Raw genomic sequence first — 17,899 nt, 5'->3', positions numbered from 1 at the left:
CTTTACTGATTTCCCTACATTCTTACTTTTCAATTTGTTGCTGAAAGTTTGTTGTGCCCTGTCTACACCTGTAACTGCTTGAGGCTCACCAGCTTCTAACTGAAGCAACAGGTCAAATCTATTTTCCACATTCACCATAAAGCTGTCAGACAAAGTTCTAGGCCTGTTCCTCCTGTTGCCTGTTGCCACTTCCCACCTCTCTTTACCCTTCTCCCTCCTTAACCTGTCAAGATCTCCCCTGGCCTTGTCTAACTCAGCCTGAAGGGCAGCAATTTTCCCCTCCTGTTCCAGTATCTTCCTATCTCTACTACAAATCCTACAAAACCACTGATGAGTCTCATTTACTTCCCCTATTCCCACGCCACTACAGTCACCCACATGGAAAAAACTACAGCACCCATCACACCAAAGCCCCGACCTAACAATTCTACGGCAAGTCAAGCACTTTTCACTCATGATAAACGTAATAATTTATTAAGAATAAGTCAGTTAAATTACAGATAAACACGAAAATATGGTTACACAAATTTGGCCTATACGCAACTGTGTGTAAACAAAAACAAAAGTGCAAAGTTTCTGAAACAACAAGTTAAACTTTACGCTAGTTAAATAATGAAGAGGTACGCTAAGTTAAATTGCTGGAGAGAGCAAGGAACAACTAAACGAAATTCTATAGATTTGCTGCAGCAGAACGTAAACAGAAAATACGACTGTACGGTCTTTTCGCGTTTTCTGCTATATTACGTAAAGAGAAATGAAACCTTTAATGGTACACTTAAACGGCACACTAATACACTTATTTACCACGTAATCAGTACTAATCTATGTGTTTTATAATCTAAAATAACTTATCTTTACGAGAACACCAAACCTCGCGCTAGTCGTTTGGCTGCAGGGCTGCCTGTTAAAGAGTGAATCAAGAGAGACCGGACATTGCAGACGATTGAAAAACAAAATAAGTCAAAGTGATGAAAAGTTTGTTAATAAACTTATGACTGTGCAGTACATTCAGTTGAACTGAATGCTTAGAAAAATATTCAAATATTAAACAGAATCATCAACGAAGAGAGAGAGGAGGGGAGGGGGGAGGAACAATTTCTTTAAAGTAAAATTTTAATGATCCATTGCAAGCAAAGGACAATGTAAAGAAAATGAAAGAGTTTATTACTAAATATTTTGGACAGTTTGACATTCTTTGTTTCTGCACTTAATATTACGACCTATTTCACACACGTAAGTTGTTTACTTTCAACCAAATACTACATTGTATGACTTTGGTTGTTAGGTTAGAGCTTCACGTGTTAGCATAAGCCGTATTGTTTTTATCTTTAACATGACATTCTTTGCGTGTTTATCGCGTACTGCTTAACCTATTTCGGTCAGTTAATTTGTTATTGATTTTCGATGTGAACAAGCCATCTGGTGACAACTGCTTTGTATAATCATCATATTGCTGACAATTATGTTGACTATGATTGACCTGCAACAGCAACTTGTAATCGTTTGCATCACGGTGTAATATTCCTGCTAATTATGCCTGTAAGTATGATGTTTATAACCTTACTTTAAATTGTCAAATTGTACAATCTCTAACGTCTGGTATTTCCTCGTTTAGGCTAAGCTTGAAAATTGTCTATGACCTAAACCAGTACCACTATGCAAAATAAAACAGCTAAAAGTTTTCAACATGAATTTCAACGAGTATCTTCAACGAATTGGTATGAATAATTGTCAGACTTTTCATCGTAATTTTATAATACTACTAATGAACCTGTCAATGCTTCGCAAGTGCTAAATATGTATAGGAATCGAATATACATCCTAAACTCCTTACCCCACCCTCTCTCTCTCTCTCTCTCTCTCTCTCTCTCTCTCTCTCTCTCTCTCTCTCTATGCATAACCTCCTTCTCCCCTCTTTCCCTGTCCATCTCCTCTTCTTCCTCCTACGTCAATTTTTCGCTGAATGGTCAGTAGCTCTATGCATCACCTTCTACCCCCATTCTCTGTGCATAAACACCTTCCCCCCCCTCTGTCTCTCTCTCTCTGTCCTCCTCCTCCTCCTCCTCCTCCTCCTCCTACCACTACTAATACTACTACTACTACTACTACTACTACTACTACTACTACTACTATGTCCATTTCTGTCTGAATGATCAGTAGCTCCATACATCTCCTCCTCCTTCCGCCCCCCCCCCCAATCTCTCTCTGTGGATAACACCTCTCCCCTCCTCCCACCCCTCTCTACGGCAGTTTCTGTGTGAATGTTCAGTAGAGTAGCTTACGTCCGTCCGAACATTCGTTACGGTATCGTCTAAGGAATTGTATAACGATTGGAATTCACGATACCCAGTGATTTATGGCTATTTGGATAGAAGTGTATGGGGCCTGAGAATGGCATAATGAAATGCCGAAGTTGCTTGCTTTCAGAATAAAATACGAGTAAAATACACACATCAAAAAAAGTTTTGCTTCACCTTGCTTCCGACAGTTCCAGAACCCGTACAGAAAATTGGAAGAGAGATCAACATAAACATCATTTCCGCCTTTTTATTGCTCATGAAAACCACACGTTGCATGTTGTACCACCATACAACGAGATCTTCAGAGGTGGTGGTCCAGATTGCTGTACACACCGGTACCTCTAATACCCAATAGCACCTCCTCTTGCATTGATGCATGCCTGTATTCGTCGTGGCATGCTATTCACAAGTTCATCAAGGCACTGTTGGTCCAGATTGTCCCACTCCTCAACGGCGATTCGGTGTAGATCCCTCAGCGTGGTTTTTGGCTCACGTCGTTCACAAACAGCCCTTTTCAATCTATCCCAGGCAAGTTCGATACGCTTCATGCTGGCCACTCTAGTCAGCGATGTCGTTATCCTGAAGGAAGTCATTCACAAGATGTGCACGATGGAGGCGCGAACTGTCGTCCATGAAGACGAAATTCCTCCCCAATATGCTGCCGATATGGTTGCACTATTTGTCGGAGGATGGTATTCACGTATCGTACAGCGGTTACGGCGCCTTCCATGACCACCAGTGGCGTACGTCGGCCCCACATAATGCCACCCGAAAACAGCAGGGAACCTCCATCCTGTTGCACTCGCTGGACAGTGTGTCTAAAGCGTTGAGCCTGACCGGTTTGCCTCCAAATATGTCTCCGACGATTGTCTGATTGAATGCATATGCGACACCCATCGGTGAAGAGAATGTGATGCCAGTCCTGAGCGGTCCATTCGGAATGTTGTTGGGCCCATCTGTACTGCGCTGCATGGTATCGTGGTTGCAAAGGTGGACCTCGCCATGGACGTAGGGAGTGAAGTTACACATCATGCAGCCTATTGCGCACACTTTGAGTTGTACCACGACGTCCTGTGGCTGCACGAAAAGCTTTATTTGACATGGTGACGTTACTGTCAGGGTTCTTCCGAGCCATAATCCGTAGGCAGCGGTCATGGACTGCAGTAGTAGCCCTTTGGCGGCCTGAGCGAGGCGTGTGATCGAAGTTCCTGTCTCTCTGTATCTCCTCCATGCCCGAACAACACCGCTTTGGTTCACTCCGACACACCTGGACACTTCCATTGTTGAGAGCCCTTCCTGGCACGAAGTAACAATGCGGACGAGATCGAACCGCGGTATTGACCGTCTAGGCATGGTTGAACTAGAGGCAACACGAGCCGTGGACTTCGTTCCTGGCGGAATGATTGGAACTGACCAGCTGTCGGACCCCCTCCGTCTGCTCTGCTCATGCATCTTTGGGAGGGTTTAGTGACATCTCTAGACAGTCAAAGGGCTTGTGTCTGTGATACAAATTCCACAGTCAAAGTTTATCTCTAGGAGTTCTGGGAACCGGGGTGATGCAAAACTTTTTTAGATGTGTGTAATATCTTGAAGTATACGGCTGATATTGAATTTTATTGACATTGACAATTTTAATAAATTGGTCAACAACATTTCGAGATTGTCGGTAGCAACATTTACTCTTTATATATCACCTATATATCCGTTGGATGTTCCAAAAATTTTCTTTCGTTGAAACCTTGCTCTGACAATAACGAACACAACAAAAATCGACCAAATCGGTTAAGTTGTCCTCAGATGACGATGTTTCATACATGCAGCAACTGATTTTTATTTATGTAGATTACACCTCAGGCGTCTCCATAGCGTAGCCTGGAATACTGACATACAACAGAGAATTTAATGTAGTGGTATAGAAACCTTCATCTAACTCTACAATCACTGACAGCCAGTTTTTGTGCTCCTGAGAGTACGTGCAGACAGTCCTCTGATGCCAATGTCCACAGGCCCGGTGTCCTTCGACTTCGGCGGCAACTCGGCCCCTCTGGCGCCGCCGCTGGCCGCGACGACGTCCCCCGGGCGTCCCGACGGCGGCTCCAGCGCCGGACCCAGCGACGAGGTGGTGACTTCATCCGGCAGCCGCAACTCGAGCCAGCAGCCGGACGAGGTGACGGTGACGTATTCGCTGTGGGTGGGCACCGAGGTCTCCGAGAACTACTCGCTCACCCTGCGACCCGCGCGCAACTCCAGCTTCTACAACGTCATGATGCTCGCCGCCCAGCAGGATGAGCACTACCAGTGAGCCGCTCCCTGACGTCATCTGTATAGCCTGACTCACACATTAAGTCCAAATATTTTTATGTAAAGCTGGAGGGGGACAAAGGAAAGGAAAGGGAAGAAACTAATGATATAAGCTACATCTGGGATTTATGCTGAATCAGTGGTGGCGAGTGAAAATGTATGACGGACCTAGGCAGTTGCATTAATCACTGCACCACCAGGACACAGTGTTTGTCGTAAATATCTTGACTGTCTCGATATGTTTCCCAGCTAATTCACACTCCCACCTAGCGCCTCCTATATGCAAGTCCCGTCTCTGTCCACACTCACTAATTTTTAGAGTCCCACAGGTGGTAAAAGTGCATCCAAACTTAAGGTTTTGGATTAATTGCCCATCGATGCAAATGAGTTATATGAAAATGTGGTATCTCTCCAAAAGAACATTCATATAATTGTTTCACTTCAATGAGCAATTAATCTGCAACCTTCAGTGTGGATTTACATTTACGTTCGACCTACAATACGAATCTAAAAATTAGTGAGTCTGGAGAATACGGACGAGGACTGTGGATAGACGGTGCTAGATGGGAGTGTGTGTCAGGCGGGGAGCATACCGAGACAGTCAAGGCATTTACGATCAACAGCGTGTCCGGGTGGTGTACTGGTTTATGCAACTGCTTAGAAAGCCGGAGGTTCCGGGTTCGAGTCCCCGTCTGGCACACATTTTCACTTGTCGCTGCTGATTCCGCATACAGTGCCACACCAATAAGTCTTTCCCTTTCCTTTCCTTTCATCCGCCTCCAGCTTCAATTACGTCATATGTATCACAACTGTGAATTCTGTCTAGTGTATGTTCTTTCGGACAAGTCCTGAAGAACAGACCCCGCCCATTTGTATGATTAAATATTTTTGTCCTGTAATGTAGGAACACACGATGTTTCCTGGGTGCTGTTTCAACCTAGCGACCTTTTTTACTATCGTGCAAAAGAACAGGCATTGGAACCCGCCATAATCAGTTTCTGTCATTTTCCACTGTTTTCGTTGTTATTATAGAGCATGAGGTTGTGTTTTGTGCAGCGCTTGTAAGTTTTAAGAATTTCACATATTTAAGTACTAACGCTTATGTGTGTATATTAATAAGTACACACATCAGTAATTGGTTGTTTTTTCTCTGCATCGAACAGTCTTCCCACAAAGAAGTCACAAATTTTATGACTTGATGTTTTCTGCACAGTTGTAACTGCACCACTAAGTAGACTACGCCTGTCAGTGTAATCTGACTATTTTGTATGCATGCAGTCACAGTGTAACAACTGACCTGCTGCCCGGGTGAAAATACGTAAGCATTTATGGCTTTCTTTTGCCATGTGCACTTAGAGGACCTACTCACATTAAAAACATACGGCTAGTAATGGCTTATTAGTCTCCAGTGCCATAAATAATACTGATGTAATGTTGTTCAGTACATTGTCCTCAGTCACCAATAGAAATATCGACACTTATACTCGTTACATCCTATATATCGAAGCTTTTTTTATGGTACTTCATTTACAATGTCAAATTCTGTATTTTTTAAATTAGTTCCATAACATGTGGAAGCCATACTTAGTCAGTCGTGCACAGTCTTTTTGTTAGCTTCAAGCGGAAGGTCTTTTCACGATGGAAAACTTGATATTTACAAAATAACTCAGTGTCTTCAACGTCTCAACAATTTTCCCGTCTTGAAAATGGCAATTTCTGTTACTTTACAACGGTTTTATTTCAAAATGTGTTTAACTTTGGTTTTTCAAACTACTATTTCTTATTTGCGTTTCAGTTACTGATTATTGGTGTATAATAGAATAATAATGTAACATACAGACTATTAAGCATAGTACTAACAGGATTTTCTCAATTGCAAGCCTTTAGATTTTTATATAGTATTTGTTGCTGGGTACATGACCATATTGTACCTTTGAACAGTTTTTCACATTTGGAAAAACCTTACTTATTGCGGGGTAATTTCTGAAATTTCAGAAAACAGCTACAACAAACGTAAAGCGAATCACGTCATTTGAAATGGAATAAGAAAACACATTGAACTTCTATTATAGGGCCAGCTAGACGCGAAAGTGTTCCGTTACTGACCACACCATCATCATCATCATCATCATCAACATATTTATCACATCACCAACACGATATGTCGTCACGATAACAGCATTACATGCTACTCACACATCAGTAACATCATCTCAGTCGCTTCATCCAGCGCATGTCCCTCTTTCCACATCATCTCTCTCATCGCACGACCCATTTCCAACTGCTCCTCTCTCTTTCTCTCTATCTATTTATCTATCTGTCTGTCTATCAATCTCTCTCTCTCTCTCTCTCTCTCTCTCTCTCTCTCTCTCTCTCTCTCTCTCAACCCTATTCTCTTCTCACATATTTCAGTCGTTACAAAAGCGTATATGTTCATCACTATGATGCGTATATTCATTCCCAAATCAAATCTTTTCATTGCCGTGTTACCTTATACTAATGGATCATCCACCACTGCTACCATATCACATTCGATATTAGAATCGCCATCATCCCATATTACTACTGCTAACACCATAATCATTGCGATCATCACAATACAAGCACAAACACCACTGTTGTATCATCACTATTACCATCATAATTATTATAGCATCAACCACCATCACACCATCAAAGTCCCAATGTTTACATGCTGCTACACTTGTTTTGTCTGTTGTAACCAGTCATGCTAAAATTCTGTCGCGCCTACTAAACGACTTCTCTCGTTCTGACTCTGCACAGGTTCGAGGCGACGGAGTGGCCTAACGGGCACTATGTACACACACTAGCCGGTCGCAAGGAGGAACCAGCCAGCTACCTGTTCTGGCTGCTGTACCAGACGCCAACGCTGCCAAACCCTGCAGACCCTCCATCAAATCAACTCATCACGCCTGTTGGTATGTTGTTTGAATTCTGTCGCCACAATGCAATAACACGAGCGGCGTTTCGTTTGTGACAATAAAGATTTCTCTCTCTTTTCCGAAATTTTGTGTTGATTTTCGTCCATGACTACATGACATAGCCATAGTGACCTGAGGAAGTAAAGTGAAAAGAAGTTCTGTTACAGTTCAGTGAGAATTATTGGAAGTAGAAGAAGAGCTTAAAACACTTTGTGTATGGAAAGTTGAAGATCGTAGGGTAAACTACGGAATCAGAAGGAAGATTAAGTAGGGTACAGTACGCTGGTAGGCTATTAGGTAACAACATGTTGTCACTGAAATGAATCAGATACTAAAATTAGTTTTATTGTCATCGGATTAAGCAAGAATAACCTCTGGATCGGGCTACAAACATGACACCGAACACTACTGTCACATTTCGTGTCGTCCAGTTGGTGCGTACTAATTTCTGTCATCTTCTGATAGTCTTTCCATAATACTCAGTCGGCAAAAATGTTTACCTGCATCCCAGTGGTTATCAACACATCAAAGTCCACACCAGCAGACTAAGAGAGAATCGAAGATCAAAGACGTCAACCACCACCTGTTAATCGTGTCCGTGTACTTTAGAAACTCGACAACCTATGGACATCATCTCATCTTCTGCTGGAAAAGAAAAATCATGCCTTTCGCAGTATTCGCGTTTGCTATTCTTCGTTTACGGTGTGAGAAAATCACGAGTGCACAAATATGTGCCGCGCGGGATTAGCCGAGCGGTCTAGGCGCTGCAGACATGGACTGTGCGGCTGGTCCGGCGGAGGTTCGAGTCCTCCCTCGGGCATGTTTGTCCTTAGGATAATTTAGGTTAAGTAGTGTGTAAGCTTAGGGATTTGAGGCGAGCCCCAACAGCAGGCCCTCAATTCCGTAGCTCCCGAAGGTCTACTTATCTTGTGGTCGTTCGACTGTCCGAGGTTGCGGGTCCACAGTCTCATTTTATGCTTGAGCGATTTTAATTTCTTTTAGTCACTTGTCTCCTGGTTGGTATGTTACAGTCCGCCACGAATTTCTCTCTTGCGCCAATTTCTCCATATAGGCGTAGCACTTGCGACCTACGTTATTTGTTGAACGTATAACAATCGTTGTCTTCCCCTGCAGTTTTTACTCTGCAGTTTTTACAGCTCCCACTAGTCCCATGGAAGTTATTCCATGATGTCTCAACACGTGTCCTATCGCCCTGTCCCATCTTCTTGTCAATGTTTCCCATACGTTCCTTTCTCCTCCAGTTCTGCGAGTAACCTCCCCATTCTTTATCCAATCAATCCTCTCAATTCTCAGCATTCATCTGTAGCACCACATTTCAAATACTTCGATTCTCTTCTGTTCTGGTTTTCTCACTGTCCACGATTCACTGTCATACAATGCTGTGCTCCAAACGTACATTCTCAGAAATTTCTTCTTCAGATTAAGACCTATATTCCCTCTTTACCTGTGCTAGTCTGCTTTTTATGCCCTCCCTGCTTCACCCACCATGTACTATTTTGCTTCAAAGGTAGTAGATTTCCTTTTTGCCTACTTCGCGATCATCAATTTTTACGTTAAATTTCCCACTATTTCATTTCTGGTACTTCACGTTACTTCCATCTTTCTTCGGTTTACTCTCAATCTATATTCTGTACTTATTGCACTGTTCATTTCCATTCAACAGTCCTAAATCTTCTTCACTTTCACTGAGGATAGTAAAATCACCAGCTAATCTTATAATTTGAATGAAAAATAACAGTAACAGCTGCTATGAGGAGATTTATTGATTTTCCGTTGATTCACCGCTATTTCCGTGATTAAAAAATCACATCGTCAGGTGTCAAACGACTGACCTAAAGAAGATCCAAAAAACTTCTTGTTAGCCTGTGTAGTGTAAACTATATAACAAAATTTCTGATTGCACTATAAATAACAAAAGAAGGCCATGGACCTTTTTTAGACAGGGAAGCCGTCCCTCAATAACACACAGGTGTCCCCTACCATAAAGCTGATCATAGTATAAAAATGTGACTTCAGATAACTTGACAGTGAACTGTATGTGAGTTGAACCTAGAACAAACAAGGATATTGATACTCAACTAAATTACAAAAGAATCCCGATGATAAATAATGCCTCTCTCTGCGTCCGAACAGGTCTCGTAAGGCCCGATGGTATCGACCGACCGCCCTGTCTTCCTTGACCCATAGGCGTCACTGGATGCAGGTATGGGAGGCATGTGTTCAGCATACCGCTCTCCCAGTCATTGTCAGTTTTCGTGACCGGAGCCGCTATTTCTCAATCAAGTAGCTCCTCAATTGGCCTCAAAAGGACTGAGTGCACCCCGCTTGTCAACAGCAGATACGGACGGTGATCCAACCAAGTTCTAGCCTATCCCGACAGCGGTGATCTGACAGGAACTGGCGTTGCCACTGCGGCAAGGTCGTTGGCGATGATACTCAAGAGAAATTGAAAATCCGTTCTGAGAAAACCCAAATAAACAATGCTTACATAAGCAGCGGTGAGAGTAGGTGAGCTCGGCGTCCCGACTCACGCTATGGCGTATACTGACAACTCGGGAGTAGTACACGGAAATATTGCCCTGTTACATACGGGTTAAAAGAAATGCCCGGCTAAGACGAATCGTAGCTTCGGTAGTCGTAAAAGACTCTGTACATTGATATTTTAATCTAAATTAGAATTAAAATACGTGAAAATAGGGGGACATCAATACAATTAAAAATTAATACAGTGAAGTACCTCTTGGCAGAAAGATAAATAATAGTGAGACAAGTACATAATATCAAAAGACGTATTACCGGAATGGATTGTCTACTAAAAAATTTAAAAAATAAAATAAAATAATAGGACTATGTCCAGCCAAAGTGTCAACAAAATATAAAACTCCAGTCAAGTTAAGCATCGAGTATTATAGTAAGATATACGCAAAAACCATTTACTTTTTTAAACGTGGCTGTCACATTTAAAAGACCCGGGGAAAACAAGAGTAAAAGTTATAAAACTTACAAAAATCCCTAACAAACAACGGACAGGCAAATATAAAAGCAGTAAAGATTATAAACTCAAAAAATTTTTTTCTTTAACCTGAGAGTTAGCAACAACATCAGAGGAAGTCATGACCATGATGGTAAACGTAGGTGCAAGTACCTGGCCGCACATACCAATTGTATTCAGAGCAGAAGAGAGCCAGGTTCAAATTTCGTAAGTATCTAGAATCACAAAACTGGACCAAAGTATTTGCGAACTCTACTAGAAAGAACAGGTCACCTCCACGTAATGGCCACATCTCTTTCGCGTGTCTTCCTTGTAGATAATCAAAATTGTACAAAGGGCGTTCAAAATTGTTTTTCACAGTCGTCTCTAACTTTTTTTATTTTTTGCAGGGGGAGAATGAAAGTTTTTGTGAACATGCTTGGAACATTTAGCTATACATTGAGCCTACTCAATGTAGCTTCAGCAGCTGTGACGCTTCTAACCCAAAGTTCATTCCATGATGTAAATGCACTTTGGTAAAACTCTGGGGATTCACTTTTACACCGTCGTCTGACACAGGAAATAAGGTCTTTCTCACTATCAAATGTTATACCGCGCAGGTGAACCTTCAGACGACCAAAGAGGTAAAAAGACGGAGCCAAGTCCGGACTATAGGGAGGATGAGGAACAATTTTCCAACCCATTTTCCTGATTTTCTCGTGCGTCATAAGGACTGTATGGGGTTTGGCATTGTCATGGTGTAGTCTGATAAGCTGACCCTGAAGCTGTGGTCTGTGGATCTTGATGTCACGTAGCAGCTTGTCGAATGACGAACAGTAACGGTCCCGGTTAACTGTGGAGCCAGGTTCCAAAAAGTCAATGAAAATGGCACCACACTGATCCCAGAAGAAGGAGGCCATCACCTTTCGGCCTGCTGTTCGTGAAAGTCTCGGGTGCTTCTTCCGAGGAGAATCCGGATGAAGCCACTCCATAGCTTGGGTTTTGCTCTCAGGTTCGGACAAAAACAACCATGTTTCATTCTGGGTAATGACGCCGTCAAAACACTGTTTCCACTCTTCAGTAAAGGTCTTCATGAGACCCTCCTACACATTCTTCCTCATCGTTTTCATTTCTCTTGTCAGTAATCTAGGCACCCAACGTGCACAGATTTTTCTGTACCTTAGTGACTGTACCAATTATACCACACCACCCAGTGACAAACGAATCATTTCAGCAAGCTGTCGTGTCGTCACACATCCGTCATTTTGGATGATTTGATCAATGGTCTCCTTATTTACATCATTCACTGCCGTCGATGGTCTACGGCATCGTCGACTGTCCAGTAGAGAGAAATCTCCTTCTTTAAACCTCTGCAACCACCGCTGGATACTGCTGCAATCCACTGTGTCCTCCCCATAAACAGGGAACAACTTCCTGTGAATCGATGTGACAGAGTCATCGCCCATCTTGAAGAGGAACTCCATCACCGACCGTTGTCGCAACCTGACGTCTACTTCACGGTCCATTATGGCTCACCTGTAAATGAAAGAAAATACTTTTATATACCAACTTATAGCAAAATGGTCCAAGTATGTTCACAAAAAATTTCATTCTCCTCCTTCAAAAAAATAAAAATATAGAGACGACTGTGCAAAACGTTTTGAACGACCTTTATAATTACGCCACCATGCTTTGTTGTCTAATTGATGGGGTTGACGAGGAATTTTGAGGAAGTGTACTGCTGGATGGATTATATAGAAAAGGGTTGAATGGGGAGTTGATAGATATAATCAATCAGTCTTTCATTCAAATACAGAGGCTGGAGGAAAATGTGGAAAGGCACGCATGAACAACATGCAGATGCTAAGCAAGCCTGCAGGTTGCGTTATTTCTCTGTGGCACATCCTTAATACATTGCAAGCGTCAGTTGTGCTCAGAAAAGTGTTCTATGATGTTGCGAGTGCATTACGTGGCAGCTAAGCGAATTCGAGTTTGGGCAAATTGTTGCTGTTCATATGGTGGATGCTCTCAAACCAAGGTTGCCGAGATGTTTAGTGTTTCAAGTGACACCGTACGGAAGATTTATATCACATACTGGGAAAGCAGGAAAACATCTACCGCTAAATGCGATGCGGACGGAAGTGTGCGTTGTGTGATCGTGATAGACGGTCAATGAAAAATGACTGCGACGAAAAATAAGAGGATGACAACTGTAAAGGTACTGCACAACTGTATGTTGCACTTTCGAATCCTGTCAGCACTAAAACAACACGAAGGAAACTCCAGAAGCAGGGAATTATATGACGATCTGGAATTCCAAAACCACACGTCAGTGGTGCAAATAGCCGTAACAGGAAAACGTGGTACCGAAGCCATTAAACCTGGGCTGTGTAGAAATGGGAGAAAGTCATTTGGTCGCTTATGCCCGAGTTTGCGTCCCAAAAGTGAAACATGGCGGGGGTTCGCTGATGACTTGGGCAGCCATATTGTGGTATTCCACGGGCTCGCTGATACTCTCTAAGATCGCATTACTGCCAAGGATTATGTGAACGTATTGTCAGACGAGGTCCATCCCACGGTACAATGTTTCTTCCCCATCAGAGATGCTGGGTTACGACAGGGCCTCCATTCACATAACTTGCTTGTTCCATGACTGGTTTTGTAAGCAGGAGGATGCATTGTCACATCTCTCCTGTCCTCCACAGTCGACAGATCTTAATATTATTGAATCTTTGAGGTCTACTTCGGAGAGAAGGATACGTCATGGCTATCCACCTCCATGAGCGTTATCTGAACTTACCAATGTTTTGCAGTAAGAATGCTGTAAGAAACCCATGAAAACCGTTCACGACCTGTATTTAAGAGGGTGAGTCAAATGAAAACCTTAAATTTGTAATAACAAGTCGAAATTTCCCGCCATTATCCTGTAAGTTGGTAAAAGTGCTACAAACAGCGTACATAATGGCCTGTAGATGGCAGCATAGTGCAGATGTACACATACCGTCGCAGTATCAGTATAAAGATGGCCGCCCCACTTGCGACGTACACGAGGGAAGAATAGCGTTCTGTTATTCGGTTTTTGCATAGTTAAGGTATGAAACCTATTGCAATTCATCGACGAATGAAGGTTCAGAACGGTGACGCATGTTTGCCACAGCAGCATGTCTACGAATGGAGTAGGAAGTTCGCAAATGGTGTGACTTCAGTGGAAGATGCTCCTCGTCCAGGTCAGGAACAACGAGTTGTGACTCCACAGAACATTGCAGCAGTTGAAGCCATAGTGAAGGAAAACCGCCGAGTGACACTGAATGACATTGCAGCATGTTAACAGATTAGTCATGGGTCAGCACAGCACACTGTGCATGATGTGCTCCAGTTTCACAAAGTGTCTGAAAGATGGGTGCCACGGCCGCTGACTCCTGAAATGAGAGAACGACTTATTGATGCTTGTGAAGAACTTCTTCGGCGCTTTGAACGAGAAGATGATGGCTTCCTTGCAAGAATTGTTACTTGGGACGAAACCTGGGTTCACTTCCACCAACCGGAAAGACCGCCGGGGGTGACCGAGCGGTTCTAGGAGCTACAGCCTGGAACCGCGCGATCGCTACGGTCGCAGGTTCGAATCCTGCCTCGGACATGGATGTGTGTCATGTCCTTAGGTTGTTAGGTTTAAGTAGTTCTAGGTTCTAGGGACTGATGACTTAAGAAGTTAAGTCCCATAGTGCTCAGAGCCATTTGAACCAACCGGGAAGGAAGAGAGCGAGCAAAGAATGGCGCCATTCCTCATCACCAAATCCAAAGAAGTTTCGAACAGAACCATCAGTAGGGAAGGTTATGCTGACTCTCTTTTGGGACGAAAAATGCGTCATTTTGGAGAATTACATGCCTAGAGGAACCACTGTCACCAGTGCATCATACACAGATCTAAAAAATCATCTGCGGCCTGCAATCGAACCAAAGCGACGTGGATTACTGTCAGCAGGTGTCCTTTTGCAACATGACAATGCAAGGCCCCACACTGCCCGTACAACAGTTGCAACAATCACAGACCTGCATTTTGACTGTCTTCCTCATCCACCATACTCACCAGACCTTGCCCCAAGTGATTTCCATATGTTTGGACCACTCAAAGACGCAATGGGAGGAAAGAAGTTCCGTTCTGATGAAGAGGTACGCCAGGCCGTACATGAGTGGTTGCGCTGATTACCAAAAGAATTTTTTCCTAAAAGAATTTATGCTCTTTGTAAGCGCTGGAGGACTTGCACTGAGCGTGGGGGAGATTATATTGAAAAGTGATACATCTTTGTACCACTTCTGCACAATAAATAATATTTAAAAAAATATTTGAGGTTTTCATTTGACTCGCCCTCGTATCCAGTTCGCGACGACTGTGTGGTATTAGGCATCATAATCTATTGTGTGTATGGTGTTCCCATGTTTTTATCCACCCCTTTATCCTTAGCAGTGTGTGTGTGTGTGTGTGTGTGTGTGTGTGTGTGTGTGTGTGTGTGTGTGTGTGTGTGTGAGTGGGTGGGTGGGTGTGGGTGTGTGTAGGTGTGTGTGGGTGGGTGTGGGTGTGTCTTCTTTGTTGTTAACATAATCAGAAGTTTGAAGCCAACAAGACTAATTTCGTGTCCTTTTCCTGTCTGCAGGTGTTGACGGGCTGTTCGTGGACGAGGGTGACCACTACCTGTTCTGGTACAAGAAATTGTAACGGCAGACGCGCGTCATGGCGTCTTCTCTTCCCTTCTCGCCGATACCCTCTTCCGGGTTTTCCTGTTTTCAACAATAGTTCAGAACTGTTTTTTCGACAAGCTACCCAGAATTGAATTTGAGAAAACGATAATGAACTTTTTTTGCAACTTATCATTACTGCCTTTTGTAACACTCACTCTCCGAGGAGTGTGGAGGGTGCTGGAACTAGTTTGTCGAATTTTCCGTAATTTTGCTACTGCCATCATAAATTTGTCAGAAATTTAGGCGAATCACATTGTTGTTTTACGGAATATACAAAAAGAACCTACTATCCTAGTGAATACTATGATATTTGTATTGCAACATTTTCAATAACACTTGACCACAAACTGTGTGGGTTTTCAGTATCTTCGTGTGAACTCCTTTCATATCCATCACTTCTCCATTATACATACTACAAGCTACCCAAAAATCTGACATAGCAAATTTACCTTCAAAATGCGAAAAGCTGTACAATTACACCTGTTTAAAGTAGATTCCTCTAAACCCACCTAAGTAGTAAAAATACGCTCAGACGTTAAAGTTTGGCACAGAAAGCTTCACTCCACCTGTTTCGGTGAAGTATGAAAGCAAACGCTAGTCACACAACTTATCTCCTGTTTAATAGTCTGAGGTGTTCAACTCATTGTGAAACTGCGTTTTCTATACAGTATTATAAGTTCTGACGTGTCTAAGAGAAATGTGCTAGTCATTTGCAGAGAGAACCGAACTCATATAGCAATCCTTCCTTGCGGAGAAATTGATTCAGCAGTTCTTTCAGGCAGTATCACATTGTATGATTCAAGGTACAACGCTGACTTCCTTCAACAGTGCAGGTTTCACAGATATTTGTTTGAAAACTGTGAATGTAACATTAAAATACTCCTTCATATAATTATTATCGACATTGGTACTGAACATTTTTTTTATTTGTAATAGAATTCTCTCATGAAAAAAATTCAGCTCACTGAAATTACTTGCATTTTTCCAGATAACGTATTAAGATGTTGACAAAGTTTATGAGTTTAATTTGGCTGTATGACCACAGCATTTATATGAACCATTATTTTAGTGAAGTATTGCCATATGCAGTTACTGCTCTCTAAATGAAAAGTATTTTTAAAGAGCCATATTAGTTTTAATAATATAAATCTTACGGATGTACATGAATTGTAATTCTGTCTCTTCCACTGTTTTCCTAGCTTAACTCATTGTCACCGCTTCTGAGATGTTTCTAGCTGTAAAAGATATTGTCAGTCTTTATGGATCATAGGATTGTTAATATCCCAGTTTTTTCACAGTTAACACAGAATTTTACCTTTCACCTTTTGTAACAATTTATTTTCAGAATCTACCTTCACAACAGCAATGAGCTGTTCTCGAGTCAATGATGTGGCAGTAGATTCTATGTGATTTCTGGCACAACTCCAAAACCCATGATTCTCATGCACCCTTATCAATTTATATCAAGAAACTGTACCCTACTTCTTGTTTCACTGAGTGCTATTATTTCAAGTGGGAGCTAAAGTGATTTCCTACGTTAAGGTAAAATGGGAAATTACCTGCATGTGATTCTGCTGGAATTTATTGTGCTAGTAATTTTAAGTTCTTAAATAATTGTGAATGTGAATCAAAATCAATAGAGAATCCAATTTTATCAAAAAATATCAACCAAAATTAATAAATTACGGACATGATTCCTTTCTCACATTCACAACTGAATGAACACATTGCGCTCTCCTCCATAAATTTACTTTGTGTCCTTTAACGTTAAATAATATATTTACTTAACACTAGAAATGAAATGGTGACAAGAAAAGTCGATGGAAATCAATGTTATATTTTTTTGTAAATGAAAGGGAGAATTTTTGTTTTCTTTTCACCGTAATAAGCTTATCTCCAAGTGGTACCTACTATTCCCTTGTGTTTGCCTTTGACAACAATGCACAAAACCGCTAAAAAGGGAGAACGAATTTCCAGCTAGTTACTTTTAAGGTTGCTTATGAGATAACACCAATGGTGAAGATTAGCTAGCTTTAACTTGTCACAGCTCTTTTGTTGTCTTTCACTCTGTAAGTTAAAAGGAAAAGGAAGATAATTATGAAGTTGTTGTACACAATAATGAAGAAACAGAACAATAAAGATTTGTGTTCCGTGCCTTTTTTGGACTAGAATAGATTTTGTTTATAGATACAAGCTGTACATTACCAGCTTGTGTTTCATGAAAGAGTAGGACTCTATGCCTGGCATTGTATGTGACATTGTAATTAAGTTAAGAGTTCTGCAAGGTGGAAAACATACGTTTGTCATCCGCCATATACATGTAACTGCATACTACATATAAATGTGAACTGAACAATAAAGGTTTCTTATAACAACTTCGCTGTGTAAGGCACGTACATCATATACCTCTGTACCAAAGATCACTAGCAAGCAGATTCTCTTCATGAGGGCTAAATAGATTTCTGGGATAAGTATGAGTGTAGCACAGGGGTTCCCAAACTTTTCCTCCTATGGAATACCCTGTTTTGGAGGCTAAAAATATGTTAAAAACAATAACTTGTTATATTTAGTGATTAGTTCCGCTTTAAATCGTAACTAGTAACACAGAAATCATAATAAAATTTGAA

General features: G+C 41.9%; 1 protein-coding gene across 1 annotated transcript in view; it reads left to right on the top strand.

Annotated features, from left to right (window-relative positions):
• Window positions 1-17,647, top strand: part of LOC124712249 (uncharacterized protein CG3556-like) — a 614,255-nt gene extending 596,608 nt beyond the window's left edge. The window contains exons 10-12 of the mRNA XM_047242544.1: window positions 4,307-4,598; window positions 7,386-7,540; window positions 15,188-17,647. Of these exons, the coding sequence (XP_047098500.1) occupies window positions 4,307-4,598; window positions 7,386-7,540; window positions 15,188-15,249 (509 nt within the window). The 3' untranslated portion in view covers window positions 15,250-17,647. The remainder of the gene's footprint in view (window positions 1-4,306; window positions 4,599-7,385; window positions 7,541-15,187) is intronic.
• The last annotated feature ends 252 nt before the right edge of the window (window positions 17,648-17,899 follow it).

The sequence above is a fragment of the Schistocerca piceifrons genome, chromosome 8, assembly GCF_021461385.2.
Source record: "Schistocerca piceifrons isolate TAMUIC-IGC-003096 chromosome 8, iqSchPice1.1, whole genome shotgun sequence".
In the NCBI taxonomy this organism is placed as follows: domain Eukaryota; kingdom Metazoa; phylum Arthropoda; class Insecta; order Orthoptera; family Acrididae; genus Schistocerca; species Schistocerca piceifrons.
Note: the sequence above shows the minus strand (reverse complement) of the source record. Positions and strands in the feature narration are given on the sequence as shown.